General features: G+C 37.9%; 1 protein-coding gene across 2 annotated transcripts in view; it reads right to left on the reverse strand.

The window, feature by feature from the left end:
* ano3 (anoctamin 3) overlaps positions 1-24,156 on the reverse strand; it is a 53,962-nt gene that overhangs the window by 19,169 nt on the left and 10,637 nt on the right. Inside the window, exons 2-10 of one of the 2 annotated variants that reach the window (XM_053483329.1) lie at positions 17,999-18,202; positions 14,312-14,442; positions 13,490-13,645; positions 12,438-12,544; positions 12,278-12,322; positions 11,429-11,563; positions 7,620-7,726; positions 1,893-1,948; positions 1,670-1,791 (exon numbers count right to left, since the gene is read on the reverse strand). In XM_053483329.1, the coding sequence (XP_053339304.1) occupies positions 1,670-1,791; positions 1,893-1,948; positions 7,620-7,726; positions 11,429-11,563; positions 12,278-12,322; positions 12,438-12,544; positions 13,490-13,645; positions 14,312-14,442; positions 17,999-18,202 (1,063 nt within the window). Of the gene's footprint in view, positions 1-1,669; positions 1,792-1,892; positions 1,949-7,619; positions 7,727-11,428; positions 11,564-12,277; positions 12,323-12,437; positions 12,545-13,489; positions 13,646-14,311; positions 14,446-17,998; positions 18,203-24,156 lie in introns of both variants that reach the window. The other variant, XM_053483323.1, reaches the window with a different exon arrangement.

The following is a 24,156-nucleotide window of genomic DNA, read 5'->3' on the forward strand; positions in this document are numbered from 1 at the left end:
GGTTGATGGCCACCACATGCAAACAAGGCTACGGCGCCAACAAGAAGGAGGTGGAGTAATGTTTTGAGCTGGAATCATGGGGAGAGAAACTGTCTGCCCCTTTACGATCCCTGACGGGGTAAAAAAATAAAGTATGTGGAGTTTCTCAAAGCGTACTTCTGGCCATGGTTCAAAAAGAAGAACCGTGCATTCCGCAGCAAGATCATTTTCATGCATAATAATGCACCGTCTCATGCTGCAAAAAACACATCTGCATCTCTGGCTGCTATGGGCATAAAAGGGAACAAACTTATGGCGTGGCCCCCATCCTCCCCTGACCTCAACCCTATTGAGAACCTCTTGAGCATCATCAAAAAGAGTGTCTATGATGGTTGGAGGCAGTTCACATCTAAGCAACAGCTCTGGGAGGTTTTTCTGTCCTTATGCAAAACAACTAAAGCAGATACCATCTAAAACCTGACAAATTCAATGGATGGGAGAGTTCAGAAGCTCCTTTCGAACAAGGGGTCCTATGTGCAAATGTAACATCACCTATAATAAAGTTTTGACTTGAATACTGTTTGATTTCAGTTACCTTTCAGTTTGTAATAACCTGCTAATGTTTATAATTTCACAAATGACCATTTTTTGTTCTCTATTAAAAAAAATGAAAAGTTTGGAAACTCTGTTGTGCATAATAATTTGGAACATGCATTTGAGTGCATTTTGAGTGTTTTATTTTTAAAAAATATACTGTTATCACTGGGCAGTTTGTTCAAAAACCTTTCAATTGTACTTAAATAGTTGATGACTGGAAAAATACAATGACTGCAATTCATATAGGTAATTTGGAAAATCTAAGGAAAATTTGTTTTGCATAATAATTTGGAACACAGTGTAAAGTAGCAATAACATACATCTCTAGAATTTTTTTGCATAACAAAACTTGCTAAAAAAATGGCTAACATATCCAAAAAGAACAATATACACTATTACTGTAATTACCAGTAAATACTATGTAGCTATGGAACAATACAATTGCTGTTATTTTAATCCCATCATTTCACAAATAATTTTAGTGTTTTAAAAGTGACTAAATGCGAATTAAATATGAGGCCAGGATGAATGACTTCCCTGAAAGAAAACACTGAGAGTTCCCCAGAGTTGCTGGCACGGCAGACAAGGAAACAGGGTTTTTATATCTGCCCTAGTTTATATGGCTGAGAGCTTAAAACTAAGATGAACTGGCTCAATTCCAGGGAATACTTGTGAAGCTAACATGTCATTTTAACCGGAAAAAAAGTCTTACACTAGACAAGTAAAGAAAGCATCCAGAAAAAAGAAATGATTTTAGAGCAGGTTTCAGCTACAGTGAGTGGCTTTAATAAAGCCTCTGAAAACAGTACAGAAAAAACCTCAAACAGACAAACAAGAGGCTGGGGTGATCCCACGAACCAGAATTACACTCCGAAGTACACTTCTGCACAACAAGCCTACAGTAACTCAGCAACCTTATTTAAACTGCATTTGTGATTTCATGAATAAACAGTTTAAACAGCAGGAAGTATATATATAATTTCCAGCAGACTGTACAGACTAAAAGCTGGCATGTATGTCTACATTACTGTTTACAGCAAAGGTTTATAACTGGCTATTAAATGGACTGCAATTGTAACAGGAAATTGTTTACCGTATGAGGTCCAAAGGCTGGTATTTGTACCAGATTCCCCAGCGAGCCCATCGTTCATAGAGCAGGTGCCTGTGGTTCTGCGCGCCGTGGGTCTTTATCGGATGTCTGCTCTTGTAGCTGCCCTAAAACAGAACAGGGCTAAAAATAAGCTTAAAAAATGTTTTTTTATTTAAAAAAATGCACTATAATAAAAATATATATGGTAAAGTGATATAGAGCTTACCTCATGAGGAGGAAAGGCAGCCTCGTATGTGTTATTGCCAAGTAATCGGTTGATACCTTATTACAAATAGATATGAATACAGTGGCAACTGGTTAGTCATATATACTGTACAAACATAATGCACAAATATAAAGGTTGGTTCACCGAGTGTAGGCATTTCCCAAAGCATAAGAAGGCATTACAGTTACTGGATACAACATGTTGAAAAACCTATTAGTACTCAGCAGGATTGTGGCATCTACAGGAATATGATCCAGCTTTGCACAGCACCTGATTACACTAATAATCTGTTGCCTCAAACCCTAGGGAACTTAATTTGTGAAATCACATTGGAACGAATACCTGCAGCTCTGCGTGGGTACAGGTATCAGTGTCCTATAGAAATAGGTAGCACTGATACCAAAATTTACAATTTATACACTTACCCAAAGTGCAAGAGAACACAATAAGCTTTATATGTACAGTTCCAGTCTGACACCAATCAGTTCAGTATGAATGCTTAACTACTGGTTCAGTATAAGAATTTAACATATAGCCTTTACAGTCAATCATTCTGTGCTATGAACAGATGTGCTCACTAAAACATCACAGAGTTTGCACCTAAAACAGAATACAAATCAGCCTAAAGCATGTGACGATCATGCCTACAGTATGATGTTTCTGATAACTGAGCAGGTGCAGTAAGGGATCCTTATATAATCTCATAGAGACTGTTCGGCTAGAAATCCTTGGCTACTACAAAAATTAGGCTGTAATCCTTTAAAAACAATGTCCCTGCGATTTTACATGGACACCTGTTAGAATACCAGTTTGTGTTTACAACATTGTTCACACATTGTTCTTAGTTAGACAAAAACAACAACAACAACAACAACAACATGGTAGGATTAAAATTTCTGTAAGTAAAAGGTTGCAGACATGTGGAATATCTGCAAATGTTAAATGAACATGAACATATTATGGGTTAAATTTCCTTTTAAGACACAATTGCACACAGCTTTTAATTTGCGATTTTGCATCAGAATTCAATGGATGGATAAAACAAACTGGATTCTGGTAAAGGAGAAGAAACTATTTATATTACAAAAAGGGTTCCTCAAGGGATTTTTTTAGATGGTTCTTTGTTCTAGTTTCTTAATTGAATTCTGTCTTACACGGTGTAAAATAACACATAATCTAGTACATTTGGTAGATGCTTGTGACTGAGGCAGGATGCAATTAAAAAGAAGGTTAAAAGTCTTACTTAAGAACCCAGCCTCAGCATCTTGGTGATTGTGAGATTAAAACACACTGCCTTCTGATCTGCAACTTCAAGCCTTAGCCATCAAACCAACATAACTAGCTCAATCACCTTCACCTCTTAATTAACTCACACTAAACAAAGAATTTCAGTGCTTTATTGAACACGTACAGTACAGTGGGGGACATAAGTATTTGATCCCCTACAGATTTTCTAAGTTTGCCCACTTACAAAGAAATAAAGGGTCTATACAGTAATTTGTTATCATTAAATTAAGACAGAATATCAACCAAAAATCCACAAAAAGCACATGATACAAATGGTATGAATTAAATTGCATTTCAATGAGGAAAATACGTATTTGATCCCCAAGCAATACATGAAAATTATAGACCCTTCATTTCTTTGTAAGTGGGCAAACTTAGAAAATCTGTTGGGGATCAAATACATTTACATTTACGCATTTAGCAGACGCTCTTATCCAGAGCGACTTACATTTATTTTTTTTTATCTCATTACACATCTGAGCAGTTTAGGGGTTAAGGGCCTTGCTCAAGGGCCCAACAGTGGCAACTTGGTGGTTGTGGGGTTTGAACCTGGGATCTTCTGAACCGTAGTCCAATGCCTTAACCACTGAGCTACCCCTGGCCCAAATACTTATTTCCCCCACTGTATATACCACGTGTTGTATGGCACGCTATAAACAGCCCTGCTATAAACATTAAATATCCTTTAATGCACTGCATTCGTGGAATTCTAATGTAAGTCAATGCATTGCTGTAATTGTTTTTATCCTAAACCTAAAAAAGTATTTTGCTTTAAGTATTCTAAATGTATAGCATTTTTTAAAACAGTTCTACATTTCATCTTTAGAGATGAGGAATAACACAAAGAACATTACATTTAATGGGTTGTTTGTGTGTTTGTTTGTGTGACTGTAGTTCCTCAGTCTAGGTAAAGAAAACCAGTGAAGGCACAACATTCAGGCATACATACTGGCATTAATCCATCCTTGAATAAATTTGATGGTGTTTTCTTGTACCCCCTTAATTTATTTTCTGTTTTTCACACCTCAGTTGTATTTACATCTGGACAAATATGAAAAGCAAGAGCAGAAAATTCTTAATTTACTTCTATTAACCTTTTCTATTAATTTCCCAGAAAATATAAAGATCATTCCTGGTGATTCCTGGCGTATCCTTGTAGGGTATTTAGAATATTTAGAACATCCTGGTGTAGTGTAGTGCACAGGGACAATGGGGAAACAGGATTACAGGACCTTCCCACATACTCCCTGACTGGCCAATCAGCAGCTGTTCATGCAGGCCATGATAATAAAAGACAGATAGAAACACAGCGGAAAAGCTGAGAAGAAATGCACATCATGTGACCAGCTAAAACAGAAACATTTGAGACAAATTTGGATTTTTTTTTTCTTTTAGGGACACAGCTGTTAGTGATTGAACACATTAGTTCATGTTTACATGGGACTTTAATTTCCCATGGTAGCCTTATATGCCATTAAAAGATTTGTGAGGATATACAACTGACAAAAGGGCTAATTTGTAATGACTCACAAGGGGCAAAACCACGTAAAAATACTCTGCACTGTTCAGAACGGCAGAGCCGCAGACTGCTACCCCATGGAGTTCTGAACAGGCAGAGACGCAGTCGTCTAGACACGCAGTTGCTAGGCGACGTTGTCGCAAGGCAATTAGCCTGAATGCGCCACACCTGGTGGTGTGTCTATTTAAGGGTCCTGATAGCTCTGCACTTCATGCGATCATTTACGTAGCACCGGTAAGGTATCAAGGCCAAAGAAAAGAAAAGACAAGACAAAGAAAAGTCAAAGAAAAGACAAAGAAAAGAAGACAAAGTGAAAAGCAAGCCAGCGTAAGCGTGCGCTCTCTGTCTACGTGTTAAAGCATATAGTGACATATAAATCCTCGGTAAGGGCATCGGCCCTGACAGGATCATAAGTTTTATTTTTAGTTTCCAGAGTCCCGTCCAGTCTCGATCAGACGGTGGAGCTCTGTTTATTTTGTGTTTTCAAATTTCTTTTTTTTCTTTTATTTTAAAATTATTAATCCCACGATACTTTCAAACAGAAAGGTCTTCCGTGCATGTCTTAGGCACTCTCACAACCTATTTCCTTGACCCCCGCTGAAGCCCTGCGTTAGGGCTTTTATACAGTAAATATAATTACATCTCACAATAATCACACCACCAGAAGAGCCTGCAGGCTTGAAGAGGGTGCAAGAAATAGTTGAGATGAGCATGAGGAAATATTTGGGCAGCTCGAGGCACAAGCCACTTCCGGGTTTCCAATTGGCCGCGAGTCGATCCTGGATCAGTTGCTCAATTCCCCCTCTGGTGGACAAAACTCGATTACGTACTCCACAGCCGTATACGAGCGAGCAAGAGAGGTGCAATGCCTTTATCCTGCAGTGCTCAGTACTGTAATATTTAAGCTGCAACCTTTCCAGTTTCCTTTTAAGTTTAAGGCTATACATTCTGCCACTGATTTAGATCCCGAATTAGACCGAGAGCTGAAAGATATGCTAAAGCCCTTGCAGATACATGCAGCAAGCCACAGACGGGGTCGCCCGGAAGGAGGGTGGGGGGGTGTTGTCAGTTTCGACCTGAAAGTTAAGCCATGCTCTTAGGGGCTGGGACCCTGAGAGCCCAAATGGAGGCGTCATCGATTCAGGGGCCACGGGAAATTTTATTGACCGAAGACTAGATGAGCCTGGGTGATCGGGCGCTCCACACTTGGCATACATTGGACCCTAAATTCACTAAAGAGTTCCATATCCAGATGGAGCCGCCAGGAACTGTCTGTTGAGGGGAGGTACTGTAACGACGCGGGTCTCATAAGAGGCAGAACCACGCAAAAATAGTTTGCACTGTTCAGAACAGGAAGAGACACAGGCTGCTACCCCGCAGGGTTCTGAACAGGCAAAGGCACGGTCGTCTAGACATGCAGTTGCTAGGCAAAGCCGCTGGTCAGCCTGAATGTGCTGCACCTGCCGGCATGTTTATGGGTCCTGATACCTCCGCAACTGTGTGTGATCATTTAGGTAACACTGGTATCAGGGCTAAAAAAAAAAAGACAAAGGAAAGAAAAAAAGAAGAGACAAAAACAAAGAAAAGAAAAACACGAAGAAAAGACAGCACAGCAGTCCTGCGGCATGATTGAGAGTAAGAGAAAGCGGCACGCCACCTGTTCAGCATGCACTCTCGGCCTAAGTGTTAAAGCACATAGTGACACATAAATCCTTGGTAAGGGCAATGGCTCCGAGAAGATCACTCACTCACTCATTCATTGTCTATACGGCTTTATCCTGTATTTAGGGTCGTAAAGGAGCTTAAGGCTTACCCCGGGAGATCTAGGACACAAGGCGAGGTACACCCTGGACAGGGTGCCAATTCATCAATTCCAATTTATGTTTCCAGAGCCCTGTCCAGTCTGGGCACAGACATCGATGCTCTGTTTATTTTGCCTTTCAATCTTTTTTAGTTTCCTTTTAGTTTTAAATATATATACTGTACTGTATATATCATACATTAACAAAGAGGTTATATTAAAGTTTGCAAAAACATTTACAAGAAAGTTTGCAAAAACATTTACATGAAACTCTCTGAGAACTATATATACTGTATAATACATTTACCCCTTGAGAACACTCTTCCTATTGCCATTAAAATTGTCACATGATCTCTATATAAAGTCCATAGAGCTAAACAAAATACATTTGGTTCAACTTATACATGTCAACTTATACAACATATATATGTTACCCATCGTCTTTTGGTTGTCTCTCTGATTATTTCCCTCTTTATCTGGTCACTGAAATTAGGTAGATATTGTGCCATATTTTAATGAATTATTTTATATTAAATGTTATTTTTAAACCATTAACTCGAGACCATTGTAGATTTCATACAGTATATCATTTTGCAGCTGACGATACGACTAAATATTCCTGAAAAGAGTTAATCAAGAAATAGCTCTTTATTTCCCATGAGATGTTCATAAGAGAAGCTGTAAGTAAGAAATAGCATAAATGCATGAGGCTTTTAAGAACAAGTATTTGAAAGGATTTAAAGATCTTTGGTCAATCTTATCTAGTCTAAAGCTCAGTGGAGGGTCTTATCCCCCAAAAAATTACTCAGACATATTCTTAAACTTTGAATCAGAATATGTCAGACACAACTACAGTATACAAAAGAGATGATGCAGATAAGTCACAAGTAGTTTGTTTGGTTAAGTATGTTCATTAACATTAAATAGCACTGGGTTCTAGGAATGTGTTTTAATGTGTCTGCTTGTCAATACTCAGTTCTTTATTAATGTACATTTTCCTTTTGCTCTATCTAAAAATCAGGACAGACTCAAATGTGTGCTACTTAGAAAGAAAGGCAATGCACTGAAGGGTAAAGTGCAGTCTATACAGATCTGTATTAAGATTATTTATGTGCCTTACCCATCTTCGACTTGCCATCTTCATACTTGGTGCGCTGTAATACATGGTGCACTATTCTGCTTCTGGTGGAGTTGGAAAAGAAGGAATCCCTGTTGTTGATGGTAAAACTACAATAATAAAATAGAAAGGTACTTCAATTTAGCTGCTGTAAATTTTCTATGGAGCACAACATATACTTATATTGACAACACACACTTATATACAGTATAGGAACCTTTTAGTATAAAAACACACAAAGCTTTCAGATAAATGCATTTAAAAGACTACGACTGAAAAAAAAAGGTTGCTTTTTCCTTACACAGACATTCCTACACAAGCATTCCTTAACATAAGACAGTATGTAGGACTTCAAGTTAATTTAAATATTTAAACCTTGAGGGGGAAATAATAATAAAGAGCCTATTCAGAAAACTGCTTGAGTTACTCTTTTACTCAAAGACAGATAGAAAGAAAACGAGAAAAAGGAAATAGGGATGTGTTTAGACAACACGCTGAAGCAAAAACGTCCAATTTTATAACTGTTTTTCCTTTTAGATTCTATACTGTATCTCCCATAAAAACACAAATCATCTTGTTGTTCTAATATTTTTTTAGCATGTTCAATGAAAATACACAGCACTAATAAATGGTACAAAAAAAAAATCCCAAAAAAGTTGGGACAATATGGAAATTGGCAATAAAAACAAAAAGGAGTCATCAGTAAATTCTCTTCACCTCGTACTATCAAGAAAACACTACAACAAAAAATTATTTGATGATTTACCATGTAAAAGTAATTGTTAAAAATATGCACTAATTTCAAATCTGGTAGCTGCGGCATTATCCAAAAATGTTGGGACAGGGCCAATTTTAATCCTTTAAGAGTTGGCGGACTCGCTGTTTTTTTTTCTGGTAATCATAAAAAGAACCATTAAATCATTAAAATGCTACATAAGTGTAGTACATCCTTTGAATCTGTATAGGGGCTCACCTCTCATATCTTATGGTCCGAAATGTTCGTTCTTTTGTCAAGCGACTCTTATAGACGCAGTGCATTGCATTACACAGGAAACAGAATTGAGTGGAGTCTTCTATTCAGTCGTTCGTTCTTTTGAATTTATTGCACTGCATAGCGTTTATGGGAGTCACATGACAAAAGGACGAGCGATTCAAACCAAAAGACCCGAGAGGTAACTACTCATTTCTGTTTCCTGTATATAACCTACTGAGGTTTTGCGATGCTTTGCGTATGTGGGTCCAGTAAAAATTTAATGAATTACTCTCTGAGACTACTCGTTCTTCTAAATCATGTTCATGGTTAATGGAGGAGGAGAATACAGCAAGCTGTTACTATGAACAAGTCTTTTATAATATTCATTCTGATAATATAAAAGTGATATTATTTTATTCTTCCTCGTTTTGGCTAATTTTGGCCAGCTTATATGTAACACTGTCTTTCAATATCACTTACATTATGTAGGGTAGCATGTACAGTAGATAGCACTGCTAATCATGCTAACATACTGCCTTATGTAGCTTAGCACAAACTTGTGGCTAAGCTTATGACTTATGTAGATTAAAGATGGTTGTCAGTATTATCTGTGATGTAAATACAAGATACAGTCAGCCCATTACTGTTTCATGGAAAACACAGACTGATGATGACACTCTGCGATGCCTGCCTGCATGGGAACCTGGACCACAACTGGGATCTGGATTAGGGATAGATCTCTTGTATTTTTAAGGTGGATGGACACACAATATGTATTTGTCTGCACTTGCGACTGAGTACAACCAGCACATGGACTGACCTCCGGTGACCAGAATGTTGCCACTGCTGGTCACTGGGTCTGTACTGTATGCATTGTAAAGCAGTGTATGATGTTGTTGTTGGTCTTTCGGCTCCTCCCGACAAGGGGTCGCCACAGCGGAATATCTAGTCCACACTACAACTTGGCAGTAAAGCAGTGTATGATAAGCAGCAAAAAACACCATGGAAATGCCAGGTATGCCATGTTCACTTATGTCTTCAGTTAAACAGGAACTGCATATACTAAAGGTAAACCTTTGTCCATTAACACCCTTTGTTGCAGCATTCACAAATGCAACTTAAGGCCATACATCAATACTGTCCAAAGGCATTAAATACATTTCTGGACTCTGTCTCATTTTTCTGAGATGAACAGTGGTATAATGGAAACATTTTTTTGTGGTCTGACGAGTCAACATATCATATAGTTTCTGGAACAACAGCCATGTCACAGTCATGTTCTCAGGGTCAAACAGGAAAAGGACTGTTCAAACTGTTATCACTGTCAGGTTCATAAGCCAAAATTAGTCATGGTATGGGGGTGTGCCAATGCCTGTGGCATGAGTAAACTGTGTATCAGCGAGGGCACCATTAGTGCAGAAAAATGTTATTTTTGGAGCAACATATGCTGCCATACAAACACCATCTTTGTCAAAGGCGTCCCTGTATTATCTAGTAGGGCAATGCCAAACCATATTCTGCTCGGATTACACATGGATGGCTGATAAACAGAGAGTACAGGTGCTAGACTGGCCTGTCTGCTCCAAATGAGAATGTGTGGTGTATTAAGAAGTGCAAAATATGGCATCAACTTATGGCAAAGAACTTGCAGGATAGTGCAGCTAAAGACCTGCAATACAGAAAAACTGGGGAAAACTCATGCTAGCCAAACTTGAACAAATGGTGTCTTCATTGCCTATATGCTTAGAAAGTGTTATTAACAAAAGTGGTGATGTTACACATTGGTAAACAATCAACTGTCCTATTTTTTTTGGAGGATGTTGCAGCCACCATTATTTTTCTGTCCCAACTTTTTTGGAATTGGGATTGTATTTTAAAATAAAAACTTCGATAACCAATGTGTTGGCACACCAAACTGTGTAGTTTATCATCATTTTGTCTACAAAAAAGTTGAATTAAAAGTGAACTGAAATACAAATTCACTTTTGCCAATGAATTTCACAACCAACTTAATGATTGAAAACCTAATGACCTTAAGAGCATCTAGTGATCACTGATTAACTGCAAAAATTTAACATTAGCTGTAGCTGATGTCCTTGCAGCCAATCATTCCAAGATGTATTTACATTTTATTGAAATTTACTGTGAACACTCTAAATACTATATATTTTGACAGAATACATGTAGATTTACAAGATTATATTTAATGTGCATATACACAAACATAATCACACATACATATTCTGTAGCATAATTAACTCTTGACAAGTTTGAAATGACTATGAATAGAAGAAAATAGCGTTAAATAACATTGCTGATTTAAGTTTATCATCTCATCATTCTTCATTCTGTACACGGCTGGCTGCTGCCAGACCCATAAAATTCTGTACTACCAACAGAAAAAAATGATTTAAGTAACCCTTCTCACTCACTGCCCAGGGGACCCTCATGCATTAGGAAGGCAAGATTTAACATCAGGCGTAAATAGAGTTACTTGCACACTACAGAGCAGCACAGCAATGATGTCAATACAGATTCAGGGTAAAGTGCTGGTCGCTTTCTGGTAAATGGAAAGAGAATGGATTTCGGCAGCTCTCATTTCATAAGGCTATATCTATGTGCTTTGAAGGCACTTATTATATTAAACTTGTCAAATTCACCACATTTTAGATATTCTAAGAAAAAACTCATGGCAGTGCAAATGGTACGGCTGTTACAAAATGTGAATATTGAGAGCTTAAGAATGTTCTTGATTAGGCGACTCTGATGCCACTTGTAAAGGCACAGAAATAGTATGAACTGGTATTTAGTGAGTCTGAGTGATGCGAAAGAAGCTCACTGATGCATTCTGGCCCTGCTGAATGGGGCAGTGTAGCAATCTGTCTCCTCCAGATCAGGTAACGCCTCCTTATCCAGCTTCATCGGGTTCCTAGGCAGCCAACTCTTTATTTGTCTGCATCTCAAATGAAATCGACTATGGAAAAAGAGAGCAATCAAAAGGCAACAGAGAAAAAAGACAAAGAAATAGACATAGTGAGAAAAGGAATTATAAGGAATTAAAGGACTTTAAATAGGAGAAAGTGCAGTATATGAACTTCGTGTTCCAAGAAATGGAAGAAAACAGTTTCAGCAAATTGCATTTTTGTTTAGAAAAATGGGTTAAAAAGATAGCTTGGCCCAGTAAAGTGCAGGTCTGATGAGCTGTAAGAGCTGTAAGTGCTTTTTCTCCCAGTACTGCCTTTTGGGAGTTTTAATTTTTATGTTCTAAAAAAAAAAACACTTCTTTACCTTGAAACATTTTTTTTCATTCAAAAAAATGCCTTTCGCAAATAAAAATGCAAGGCATATACCACACATAAAATACAGACTCATTATGTATTATTTTACTAAAGCCTTAGTGCTTCTACTAAAAATAATGTTTTCAAGGGCAGATTTAATGCTCCAGGGTTGAAATCTTCTCTAATCCATTTGAAACCGGACCAATTAACTCAGAGGTGATCCAGGCCTTAGAGGTCCTAAACAGAGTAATGATCTAATGCAAAGATATTTGACCCAAAGTCTCCGCAGTCATTATGCTGCATTGCTCTCTCCACAAGCACAGATCAGAGTGGAGATAAATCAGTAAGATCCTACTTGATTAGGAGTCTACACACTTGGTAGAACAATTTAGTTTATAACCAAAACATACCTTCCCATCGTCTTCTTCTTCCAGTCTGAGAAGTAGCACTTTTTTCTATAAAACACAATACATTACATTGAAATCTAAATTAGACTTGAAATTGTCCTCAATAACCACAGTGTAGAGGGTAAATCAAGTCAAGGAGACAGAGAAGAAAGTGTCCTCTGACCTGTACCTGAAAGGCATTCTGATATTCATTTGCTCTGCATATTTACACAGCGTGTCCCATGGAGCATGTATCTTTACGAACATTATGTCATTGTTGGTTAAAGAGGGCTGAAAGAAAAGGAAATGCGGTTATTTTAATCCCCACACCACAGAGGAATCAGATGCTAAATCCCAGAATAATAACCGCACATCAGTCTTATGTTCTCTGATATAGTCAATGACAAAAGAATAGACTCAACTCAAGGTGAAGAACTAATTATAAAACACTTTTTTTCCGAAGTGGCAGAAGTTCTGGAGTATAAACAGAAACATTTTGTAAAAAGATAGTGGCACCATATTCCGAAATCTCTTGGCAAAAATAGAGAAGCTGGCTGCAGTCAACTCTTAGATTTCTCACTCTCCTGATCTTCCTCGAAACTCCTAACAGGAAGCTCATTCAGCCTCCCCTACTTAAAGTGTACTTGTAATGTTTATTCGGACATAAACCAAGTGGGATCTGAATTTTCTTTTATCTAGGCTGATAGGTGATTCTTAAGCAATTAAATTATATATATATATATATATATATATATATATTTTATAAAATATATTTATAAAATATATATATATATATATATATATATATATATTTTAACGATTTTAAAGATTAGAAACATAGAAGCAGAAAATTAACACGAAGAGATCTTCCAGCAGAACTTACTGAAAATCAAATCTGTTGCTGTACAGACCTGTAGGTCCTTATTTATCTCAAGAAGTGGAGACCTAGTTTTACTGCAGGTGTGTGTCTACTGTCTCTATTAGTTAACTATACAGTGTGAACTTTCATAACTTTTTTAAGCAACGTAGACTACTTTCCTATTTTCTGGGTGTTTTATCACTGTATTAATTTTCTTCTATATGGTACCCTAAAATGCTATACAGTAAATAGGTGCGAAAAAATAAAAAGGTACTAAAAATGTTTATTTTTCTTTTAATATTCTTTTTTATTATTAACTTTAACAACAATAATATTCTCTTATATTGTTCTCAAGTGTTGAAAATATGTAATTTTACCTCTTTCTCCAGCATCAGTCCCTCTGCACGCAGGTTCCTTTCAAAAGTGCATCTCTTCTCAACCTGAGGACTGGACTTCTTGTACACCAGAATATAGTCTATTCGTTTCTTGCCATCTCGGAACAAAAGCCCTTTAGCATTTGCCCGGTTATTTCCCTGAAAAAAATAGAAGGCATTTCCATAAATTAACGTTAAACCATGTTATAACATTGTTCATTAACATGTAGAAACATACTTCCAGGACAATTAATTATTAAACTGATGCCACCAGTGTTGCTGGAGATGCCTCCACAACTAACAAGTTGTTTTTGTTACTTAATGGTATTGCCCATACATCCTTAAATATACAGCAAATGTAGAACTTACTGACGAGAAAACTATTTTAGATATTTAACCTTGCTGTACCCTTAATCCTGTCAGATGCAATCAGTGGATGCTTTGGGTGCTGTGGGTTGCAGGTTGAGGTCTGAGGTGGATCGGACTTGTTTACCCATTCGATGTGTGCTCGATAAGATTTGGATCTGAGGAGTTTGGAGGCCAGATCGGCAGTCTTGGGCTCTCTGCCCGCTAAGCCCTGCAGGTGGCGGGTTTTCTATAGAGCATTTTTATCGTGGTCAGCATGTACTGAACTTTTTTCAGAAATTTATTCTGCGTTGGCTTTTCCGTGGGATCAATGTGTTAATGTTATGGCTGATCGTTGTATATGTAAAGCACAAATCAATAGTCATATTGCAAATAAACCTAGAAGCTTTGTTGCTACAGTAAGTTGAACTTAGGCAGGAGTGTACCAAGTATAGGAAGAGAAAGAGTACTATACTGTACCCGCACAGAGTCTGTACGCGCCTCCAGCTTGCCTCTTGATGTAGGCTTCTGCTGGATGAGCAGTGACTCGTCTGTTCTAGACTCATACACTGCTGTCTCCATCTCTTCTACATGCTGGCCATTACTAACATCTACTATTAGAGAGAGAGAGAGAGAGAGAGCGAGAGAAAGAGAGAGAGAGAGATCTATTATTAAACATCTATTGTTAGATGGGCGGTGTCAGATGGACATTACATGTTTCTTTGCAAAGATCATTAGCGTTCAGCACTTTAGCTAATTATGTAACACTGAGAATGAGCTCACAGCATTAAACCTACTGTAAATACAAAAATACATAATCCTAATTAGCTCTAACCATTATGCCCTTTGGTGAATTTTGCCTGCTTTAACTCTTAGTACAGAAGGGTTAACAGAGATCTCATTATCTAAAATAGGCCATAACTTTTACAGGCATCCCGTGTCATTAACATCTGCCTGTTGCTAATCAGGATGAATTGGAAAAAAGATCTGTAGTTAATATGCAAACAACTCCACAGAGCAAACATAGCTAAACATGACAATAATGATTAATAAAGTTATAAAGGAAATGGCAGTCATGATGTGGGTTATGAACTACTGCAAAAAATAGATTATACAAATAACTATCTTATAATATGTGTTAGCCTAACATATTATATTGTACACGAATCAGTCACAACATCATGAACACCCACCTAATATTGAATAGCCGCCCCTCGACTTTTCCACCAAAATGGTAACCTATGCGTTCTGATGGCTTTTAATCAGAACTAGAAATTTTCTTTTTAAAAGAACTACCTGAGTCAGCCTTCGCTTTCCACGTGCATCAGTGAGCCTTGCCATCATCATCAAAATTTGGTCCTTGTCACAGTTGCTACAGTTACAATATCTCGTTACAATTGCACCTGAAAGTGGGTTGGATAGACTAGGCAGCATGTGAACCTTTCTTACCTAAAGTGGATGTGTTGAAGGCATAAATGCAGATCAGTTGGGGTAGTAGGGCAGTGGTAGCTCGAAGGGCTAATGCTCCTATGTGATGATCCTGGTCTACCATGGTCAGGGCCTACCAAAAATATTCCAAGGAAGGAAATCTAGTGAAGTCTGACACCCAAGGCTCACTTAAGCACGTGGGGAGCAAAGGATGGCCTGTGTATTCTGATTCAACAGATGAGATAATGAGCTTAAATTAATGAAAAGGTTAATGTTCTCTCCAGTAGAAAGGTGTCAGAACACACAGTGCACTGCTTTTTTGGAAAGGGAAGACCTACTCAATATTAGTGGTCATAATGTTATGGCTGATTGGTGTACAGTGCCAACAGAAGGTTTTCACATTTTCCACGTTTTGTTGTTTCACACTCTTCTTACAAAGAATTCACATGTTTTTTTCCCTCATCATTCTACAGACAATACTCTATGATGACAAAGTAAAAACATATTTTTGGAGTGTTTTGATAAGAAGACTGATTTATCCCATTTATATAAATAATGTATTCAGACCTACAGTATTACCCAGTACTATGACAGCCTCAGGTCTGCTTGTAAATGATGTTTCATCATTTGATTCTTGTGGAGGATTTGAATCAATTTTAAAACATAAATAATTCTAAAACATAACAAATTGTCTGAAACCTTCCTGTTGGCGCTTTATATTCTATGAATTAAAATAATTTTGTATTCAGAAGTTCTTTATCCTTTTAAGCAGTACAATAATGTTTTGTGAAGCCCCCAGAATCCTTTAAATAGAGCTGATGCAACAGTGAGATTATTAAGTGCTCTCGCACTACCTTATGCACAGCCAGCTCTGTTTTAATCAATTTATTACTTCACTTGGACTAACTACATCAATATGCACTTCCCGCAGTCAACTCAATCTTTTATACAACCTAAACATTCCTTCAGTAATTAACACCAAGAACAATGATGTGACTTAAAGGACATTTTATCACACAGGCGTGGTAACAGTCATTTTAATCTTTTATAGATCTATTACAGATTTAGCAGCAAGTGAACAGATTAATCTAAATGGCAGAAATTAGTTCATTCTTAATGCCATACATTTTACTTTCCTTTGAACTGCTTGCTAAATGATTAACTTTTACTCACTGAATACTCCTTTTTAATTCGTGCTATGGACAGCATTGATGTAGAAATTGGATATAAACTTGGAAAGAAAAACGCATAAAGGGGCTGTTTAAAGTATATAAATACTGTATGTACTTACAGTACTACATGTATGTACATTTTTTTTTAGGTTTTCATCTCAGATCTAGGATGAGTGGAAATGTCCGAGACAGGGTTTTCACTACAGGCTAGACGACTCTATGTTAAACATCATCAGTTTTCTTTATGAACGTAGACTCAGGAAAGAGTCTTAGCTTTCAAATGTAATCTAAATTTAGTTATATACGTAGAGATTGGAAGCTTTAAAATGAACCTCTAATAGCAGCCATTCACATTAATCAGAGAACAAGCTTTGATTCAACTAAACATTTGCTTTGATTTTACAATATAGCTTTCATACACATTGTTCTGTAGCTTAGAACATAGAAACCATTCTATCTGGCGAGTCCTGTTATTCAGCATTTTATAGTGTGTGCTGACAGTTTATTGTGTGCAATGCTGAATTCAGCTCTGAATACTGACCTCGAGCATCAGGTGGCGAGGTATCAAATCTGTAATATGGATCAATAGTCATGATGCTGGCTGTATGCTGCAGTGTAGCCTTTCTGGACCAATCCTGTTTTGATACTGTACATAATGCCGTATACACTAACACGCTCTATTTTTAGACTGTCTGACACTCAGACTCACTGTGTCACTTAAGAATAAACTAGTCCAGTTGTGTATACAGTATTGGCAAAGAATTAAAGTCTGTCTGCTCAGGATTCTTTACTTTGAACAAGTGAGATATTAATGTATAATAAGTTCAGACTAGTTGATTAGTGATGTTGATGCATTTTAGTAAATGTTTTTATATTATTATTATTATTTTACCGTACATTATGATCATTGTTATTGTTATAATTGCTAGTAAATGTATATTGTTTTAACATTACACCATAAACCATTAGGGCTAATGACCTTTTAATGACCCCAGATTTCCCAAGCAATTTTAAATGAGTGAACACACATCACAGAGTTAGAGGATCTGTGCTAGCACGACTTTAAAAGAACAATAATATATGTCCCATGTCACACGCAAGGATGTAAGTTTGTATTAATAAGATAAGAAATAGATGTTATGGGGTATTTACAACACATTTGTATAAGTATAAGAGAAAGAGAGAGAGAGAGAGAGAGAGAGAGAGAGATCCTGTCTCAGTGGTATAATGGAATGTGGGCATTTATTGATCATGTTGTAAAGGGGGCATTTGTTTGTGTCAGGAGAAGCTAATTTTGAGGTAGGAGATTTATCTAACTAATTTTCTACCCAGAACCTCTATAGTCGTTACATGTCACTCAACCAAAATCGCTGAGGAAAAAAAGGTCTTGTTTTATTTTCATGTGTATAAAAATTATCTATTCAACCAAGGTTCAGGTAGACAGGTAGAGATGGTGGGTGGAGATGATGCAAATAAGAAAAGAAATTGTGTATTTGTCTGTAGGGGTGGTGTATGTCAGGTCTATATTTATAGCAGCAATAGTGAGTGTATGCTCATATTACAGCACCTGTGGATGGAGGGCTGATGTGTGTACAGGAGACAGGAACACTGTCAGTGTGTGTGTTTGCTTTGGGCTCCGAATTCAGAGGCACCGAGAGGAAGTGGCTCAGGTTGAGAGGATGTGTTTGACTTTGAGCTAGACAGGGCAGACTGCGACGAGACGGCTTCAGACTCTTCTCCTTCAGGATCTCGCTGATACTGGTGTGCATGCCTGCAGAGATAGACAGAGAAAAAGTCGGCATTCTATTCCAGCAATAGCTATTTCACAATGCAGATAGTTACAGATTATTTTATGATCAAGTATGGTGCAAGCAGAGACACCTTTCCTGGATCTGTCCTGAGATTCAGAGAAAAACAAGTCCCGAGTTTGATAAACAGTACATGTGGTGTGCAAATTTAATTAAAGGAGAAAAGGGTGTCACTAAATCTAAATACAAAAATCTCTATTGAGAATGTCCAGATAATAAAGATGGTGTGGAAAAGATCTGAATCATGACTAAACCCCTTACGTGTTGTCAAACCCAGGAGGAGAAGGGGCAGCATCTGTGAGCTGGCGTCCCAAATGGCAAAATGATGAGAAGCTAGTGGCGCCGGATGTGATTAAAAATTAATCCACAACACAACTTGCAGAAAACCCAAAACCTTCTTCAAGGTCATTCTGACAGGAAAGGATAAAGCAGAAGTCATTCTAGTCTTAGTATTAAAAACTGCCTGTCTAGAATTTATAATTAGTTTTCAATGTATTAATTATATTAAGGAAATGACACTTTGATTAACATTGATGGTGACTTTGATGATATGCAATGGAATGATTTAGTCATTAGTTAAATGGTGTGACCTTACGGTGAGAAAAATAGACTTTTTTTTCTTCCTTTGCATGGCTTCACCTACTTTTTAATTCTCCTTATGGTGACCTTCCACAGATCAGCTCCATTGATTTCTCTCTCATTTTCTCATGCAGCCTCTTTCTCTTTGTCTCTCCCTCCTCCCCTCCCTCCCCTAACTGGGGAACGCCTTATGGAAACCCCTGCCATATAAGCACCTGAAAAATGGAAATGATTACTCATTGTAGTCCAGGCCTGCACTTAGGGGAGAGCCAGTGGGGAAGAGAGAGTAGGAAAACAAGAGAGAGAGAGAGAGAGAGAGAGAGAAAGAGAGAGAAAGAGAGAGAGATACCTGGGGATGTTTTCAATTATGGAATAACTGACATGGTTGCTAGGAACAGAAAATACATATGAAAAAAAATAGTGCTGCATGTGAGGGTGTAACAATGTCATTGGTTTATCACTTCATAAGCTGAGTGAGTACCATTTTGTGAGTGTGTGTTTACAGCACCTAGGGAGGACTCTACTGAATCCACTCTTGCAGTTTCAGCACCGAAATGGGGATTTAATCGATTACGTTTCACTCCTGCTCCATTATCTGAATCAAAACTGCACCAGTGATTTGTGTTACAGTATGTGTGGGAGAAAAAGTCAAATGAGCTATTAAATCTTGGCAAGCAACACTCTGGATACTCTTAAAAAGGCATTTGCACAGGCATTCGTAACAAACGTTATCATATACAAATGACTTCATGACATTTACTCTACAGATGGACAGTAAAATCAGATTCATAACTCTAGCAGATTTACAGTAAGAGACAACTCCTCTGCGTATACACAGCTTTTCAGAATCTGTACTTGAAAATAATTGATAAATGGATCACAATAAAAAAATATTATAACTTTAAATAGCTTTAAGAAAGACCTAAGCTTAAATGCTTCTTATATTCTTGTAAAATATAAACTATTATGAGTTAATCTGATGGAAAAATATTACAATTTTAAACATCTCAAAAATGTATGATACAGTTCTTTAAATTTTATTATTAGTCTGAAAAATTTTACTGCCGTGGCCAAAAGTTCTAGAGCATAGTGTAGTGCATACAAGCAGGGAATCACAAAGCAATATCATACTTAGATCATATAATACAGCAAAATATATCTGTTTAGAGACATAACCATGTTGTTGTAACCATGATAAGTGACTAAATTAAAATGTGGACTTAAATGACTTGATGTCATTTTTTTGCCTTCAAATATTTAAATGTTATGAACATTTGATAAAATTAGTTGTAAAACCAACGCCCCCTGTCCACTGTCACCAAGATCCTGAACCAGGTACATTATACAATACTAAAAAATATATTTATAATAAACTTGCATTACAACTGGAGATTTTACATTCAGAGCCATGGTTCTATAGTGACTAAAGGTGGCTGCCAAAAAAACATCCTGGCAGCTTTAAAACTCAGAAGACTTTAACCATGCCAATTCTCCCACTTGTTAAAAAGTATACCAATTATTTTAGATTGTTTTTTAGTCTGTAAGCCTTAAAATAGGTATACAACTTACTGTATTAAACAAATTCTATATATTATGTATTTCACAAGGATTAAATGGTAGTTTTGTGTTACTTTTAAGAAGGTACAGGACATAAGCCATGCAACATTATTATAATTCTTTATTTTCCTTAATAAACTAACTTTTTGCATCTTAAAAATAGAGGCAATGTCCCTCTTAAATACGATGTGCATCTGTTGGTCACATTTGTAAACATGTATTCATTAACAAATACAGATTTATATGAAAAAAAAAAAAATACACAACATATTAACAGAAGGTGCAGTCTTACTTGTAATCTTACTTTAAGCTGAAGAGCTTTGATCTAAACCTGGATTATTAGGGACAAATAAAAAATCAAATCCCCTGTGTGCACATACTGTGTATTCCTATTTATGTGTAAAAAAGGATGAGACAAAATCTTTGTTTAATATAATGCATCTCATGGAGTGATTTTGCATAAATTCCGATATTCTAAAACAAAAACAGGACAAAGAGAAGTGACCCAAACAACACCCACACTAAGGAAGTAATGATGCAGGATTCAGCAATTGGTATTTCTCCCAGTCTTCAGGAATTTTAAAGTATAACATATGAAACTATTTGGTTCATTTAGCATCTTCTGCTGTAAATGTATTTAACTCAAATGTGTTAAAACAAAAGAATGTGGACAATGCACTTGGGATCTTTTCCCTTTTGTAGAATGAAATGAAATTGTGACAAATTAGGTCAGTGGGTTCCACTGCTATATCTCTGTCTTGTTCACTTTGCAGACTTTACATTATTCATTTGTCTTCTTTAGAGCCACCAGCACTCTGGAGCTTTATACACACCCCTGTCCCACTAACAGCAATGTTTTACAGGCGAGAGCTACAGTATAGTTCAGCTAGAGTCGTGGTTCTCAAAGTGTGGGGTGGCCCCACTGTAGTGGGAAATACAGACATGACAAGTGGGGCGCAATGAACAGGAGTGAATTAGTGGAAAATAATAGGAAAGTACCTATTCTAATTCATGCTTTTCTTTATTGACAAAGATCGGACACTCGAAACTAAACAATCACACGCAAAAAAATGGATCATTAATACAAGTAAATTAAAATAACATCAGAAAAAAAAGTGGAACCATAGTGCAACAATAACGGTTTAACGTCGGCATGTTAATTGCAGAGGAACAATATATAAGGAAACATTTGGTATTATATTCTTCTTCTTCTTTGTCTTTCGGCTGTTCCCTTTCAGGGGTCGCCACAGCGAATCATCTGCCTCCATATAACCCTATTCTCTGCTTCCTCTTCTCTCACACCAAATAACTTCATGTCCCCTCTCACTGCATCCATAAATCTCCTCTTTGGTCTTCCTCTAGACCTCCTGCCTGGCAGTTTAGACCGCATCCTTCTACTGATATATTCACCATCTCTCTTCGGAACATGTCCAAACCACCTCTGTTTGTCCTCTCTGACTTTATCTACAAAACATCTAACATGGGTTGTCCCTCTGATGAACTCATTCTTGATCCTATCCATCCTTGTCACTCCCAAGAAGAACCTCAACATCTTCAGCTCTGCTACCTCCAACTCTGCCTCCTGTCTTTTCTTCAGCGCCACTGTCTCTAAGCCGTAGAGCATCGCTGGTCTCACCACTGTCCTGTACACCTTTCCTTTCATTCTCGCTGATACTCTTTTATCGCACAACACACCTGAAACTTTTCTCCACCCATTCCAACCTGCCTGTACCCGCCTCTTCAACTCTTTTCCACAATTACCATTACTCTGGACCGTTGACCCTGAGCACTTAAAGTCCTGCACCTTCCTTAACCCTGCTCCCTGTATCCTCACTGTTCCTCTTGGGTTTCTCTTATTTACACACATGTATTCCGTCTTGCTGCAGCTAACCTTCATTTCTCTGCTTTCCAGAGCATACCTCCACCTCTCCAAATTTTTTTCCACCTGTTCCCTGCTCTCGCTACAAAGCACAATGTCATCTGCAAACATCGTAGTCCATGGAGACTCCTGTCTAACCTTATCTGTCATCCTGTCCATCACCAGAGCAAACAAAAAGGGACCTAGAGCCGATCGTTGATGCAGACCCACATCCACATTGAACTCTTCTGTCATACCTACAGCACATCTCACCACTGTCTTACAGCTCTCATACATGTCCTGCACCACTCTAACATAATTCTCTGCCACTCCAGACCTTCTCATACAACACCACAGCTTCTCTCTCGGCACCCTGTCATACGCCTTCTCTAAATCTACAAAGACACAATGTAACTCTTCTGATGTACTCTTTTTAGACATGAAACCATATTGCTGCTCACAAATGCTCACCTCAGCCCTTACCCTAGCATCCACTACTCTTTCCCACAGCTTCATTGTATGGCTCATTAGCTTTATGCCTCTGTAATTGCCACAGCTCTGCACATCTCCCTTATTCTTAAAAATCGGCACCAATACACTTCTCCTCCATTCTTCTGGAATCCTCTCATTCTCCAAGATTTTGTTAAACATACTAGTTAGAAACTCTACTGCTACCTCTCCTAAGCATGTCCATACCTCCACAGGTATGTCATCAGGACCAAGAGCCTTTCCACTCTTCATCCTCTTCAACTCCCTTCTCACCTTACTCTTACTAATATTTGCTACTTCCTGCTCCACAACAGTCATCTTTTCTACTCTTTGTTCTCTTTCGTTTTCCTCATTTATCAACTCTTTAAAGTACTCCTTCCATCTTCCCATCACCCTCCTGGCATCTGTCAGTACATTTCCATCTCTATCTTTAATCACTCTAACCTGCTGCACATCCTTCCCATCTCTATCTTTTTGCCTCGCCAACCTGTACAGATCCACCTCACCCTCCTTACTATCCAATCTAGCATACAAGTCCTCATATGCTCTTTGTTTGGCCTTTGCCACCTCTACCTTCACCTTACGCTGCATCTCCCTGTACTCCTGCCTACTGTCTTCAGAGTCCCACTTCTTCTTAGCTAGCCTCTTTCCCTGTATACACTCCTGGACTTCCTTGTTCCACCACCAAGTCTCCTTGTTCACTTTTGCTTTACCTGATGATACACCAGGTACCCTTCTACCTGTCTCCCAAATCACATTGGCTGTAGTTGTCCACTCAACTGAAAGCACCTTCTGACCACCCATAGCCTGACTCGACTCCTCCCTAAAGACTACACAACATTCTTCCTTTCTCAGCTTCCACCACTTTGTCCTCTGCTCTGCCTTTGTCCTCTTCACCTTCCTTACCACCAGGGTTATTTTACACACCACCATTCTGTGCTGTCTGGCTACACTCTCCCCTACCAACACTTTGCAGTCACTAATCTCTTTCAGATTACAACATCGACACAAGATGTAGTCTACCTGAGTGCTTCTGCCTCCACTCTTATATGTCACCCTACGTTCCTGCCTTTTCTGGAAGAAAGTATTTACTACTGCCATTTCCATACTCTTTGCAAAGTCCACCACCATCTGTCTTTCTACATTCCTGTCCTGAAGACCAAAACTGCCCATCACATTTTCATCACCTCTGTTCCCTACCCCAACATGTCCATTGAAGTCTGCACCAATCACCACTCTCTCACCTCTAACCCACTTCAGAATTTCTCCTTCTCCTCTAACTCACATCCTACCTGTGGGGCATAGCCACTAACAACATTTAACATCACCCCTTCAATATCCAGCTTCATACTCATTAACCTGTCTGATACTCTTTTCACCTCTAGAACATTCCTAACAAACTCCTCTTTCAGGACAACTCCTACTCCATTTCTT

Source organism: Clarias gariepinus, chromosome 2 (assembly GCF_024256425.1).
Source record: "Clarias gariepinus isolate MV-2021 ecotype Netherlands chromosome 2, CGAR_prim_01v2, whole genome shotgun sequence".
In the NCBI taxonomy this organism is placed as follows: domain Eukaryota; kingdom Metazoa; phylum Chordata; class Actinopteri; order Siluriformes; family Clariidae; genus Clarias; species Clarias gariepinus.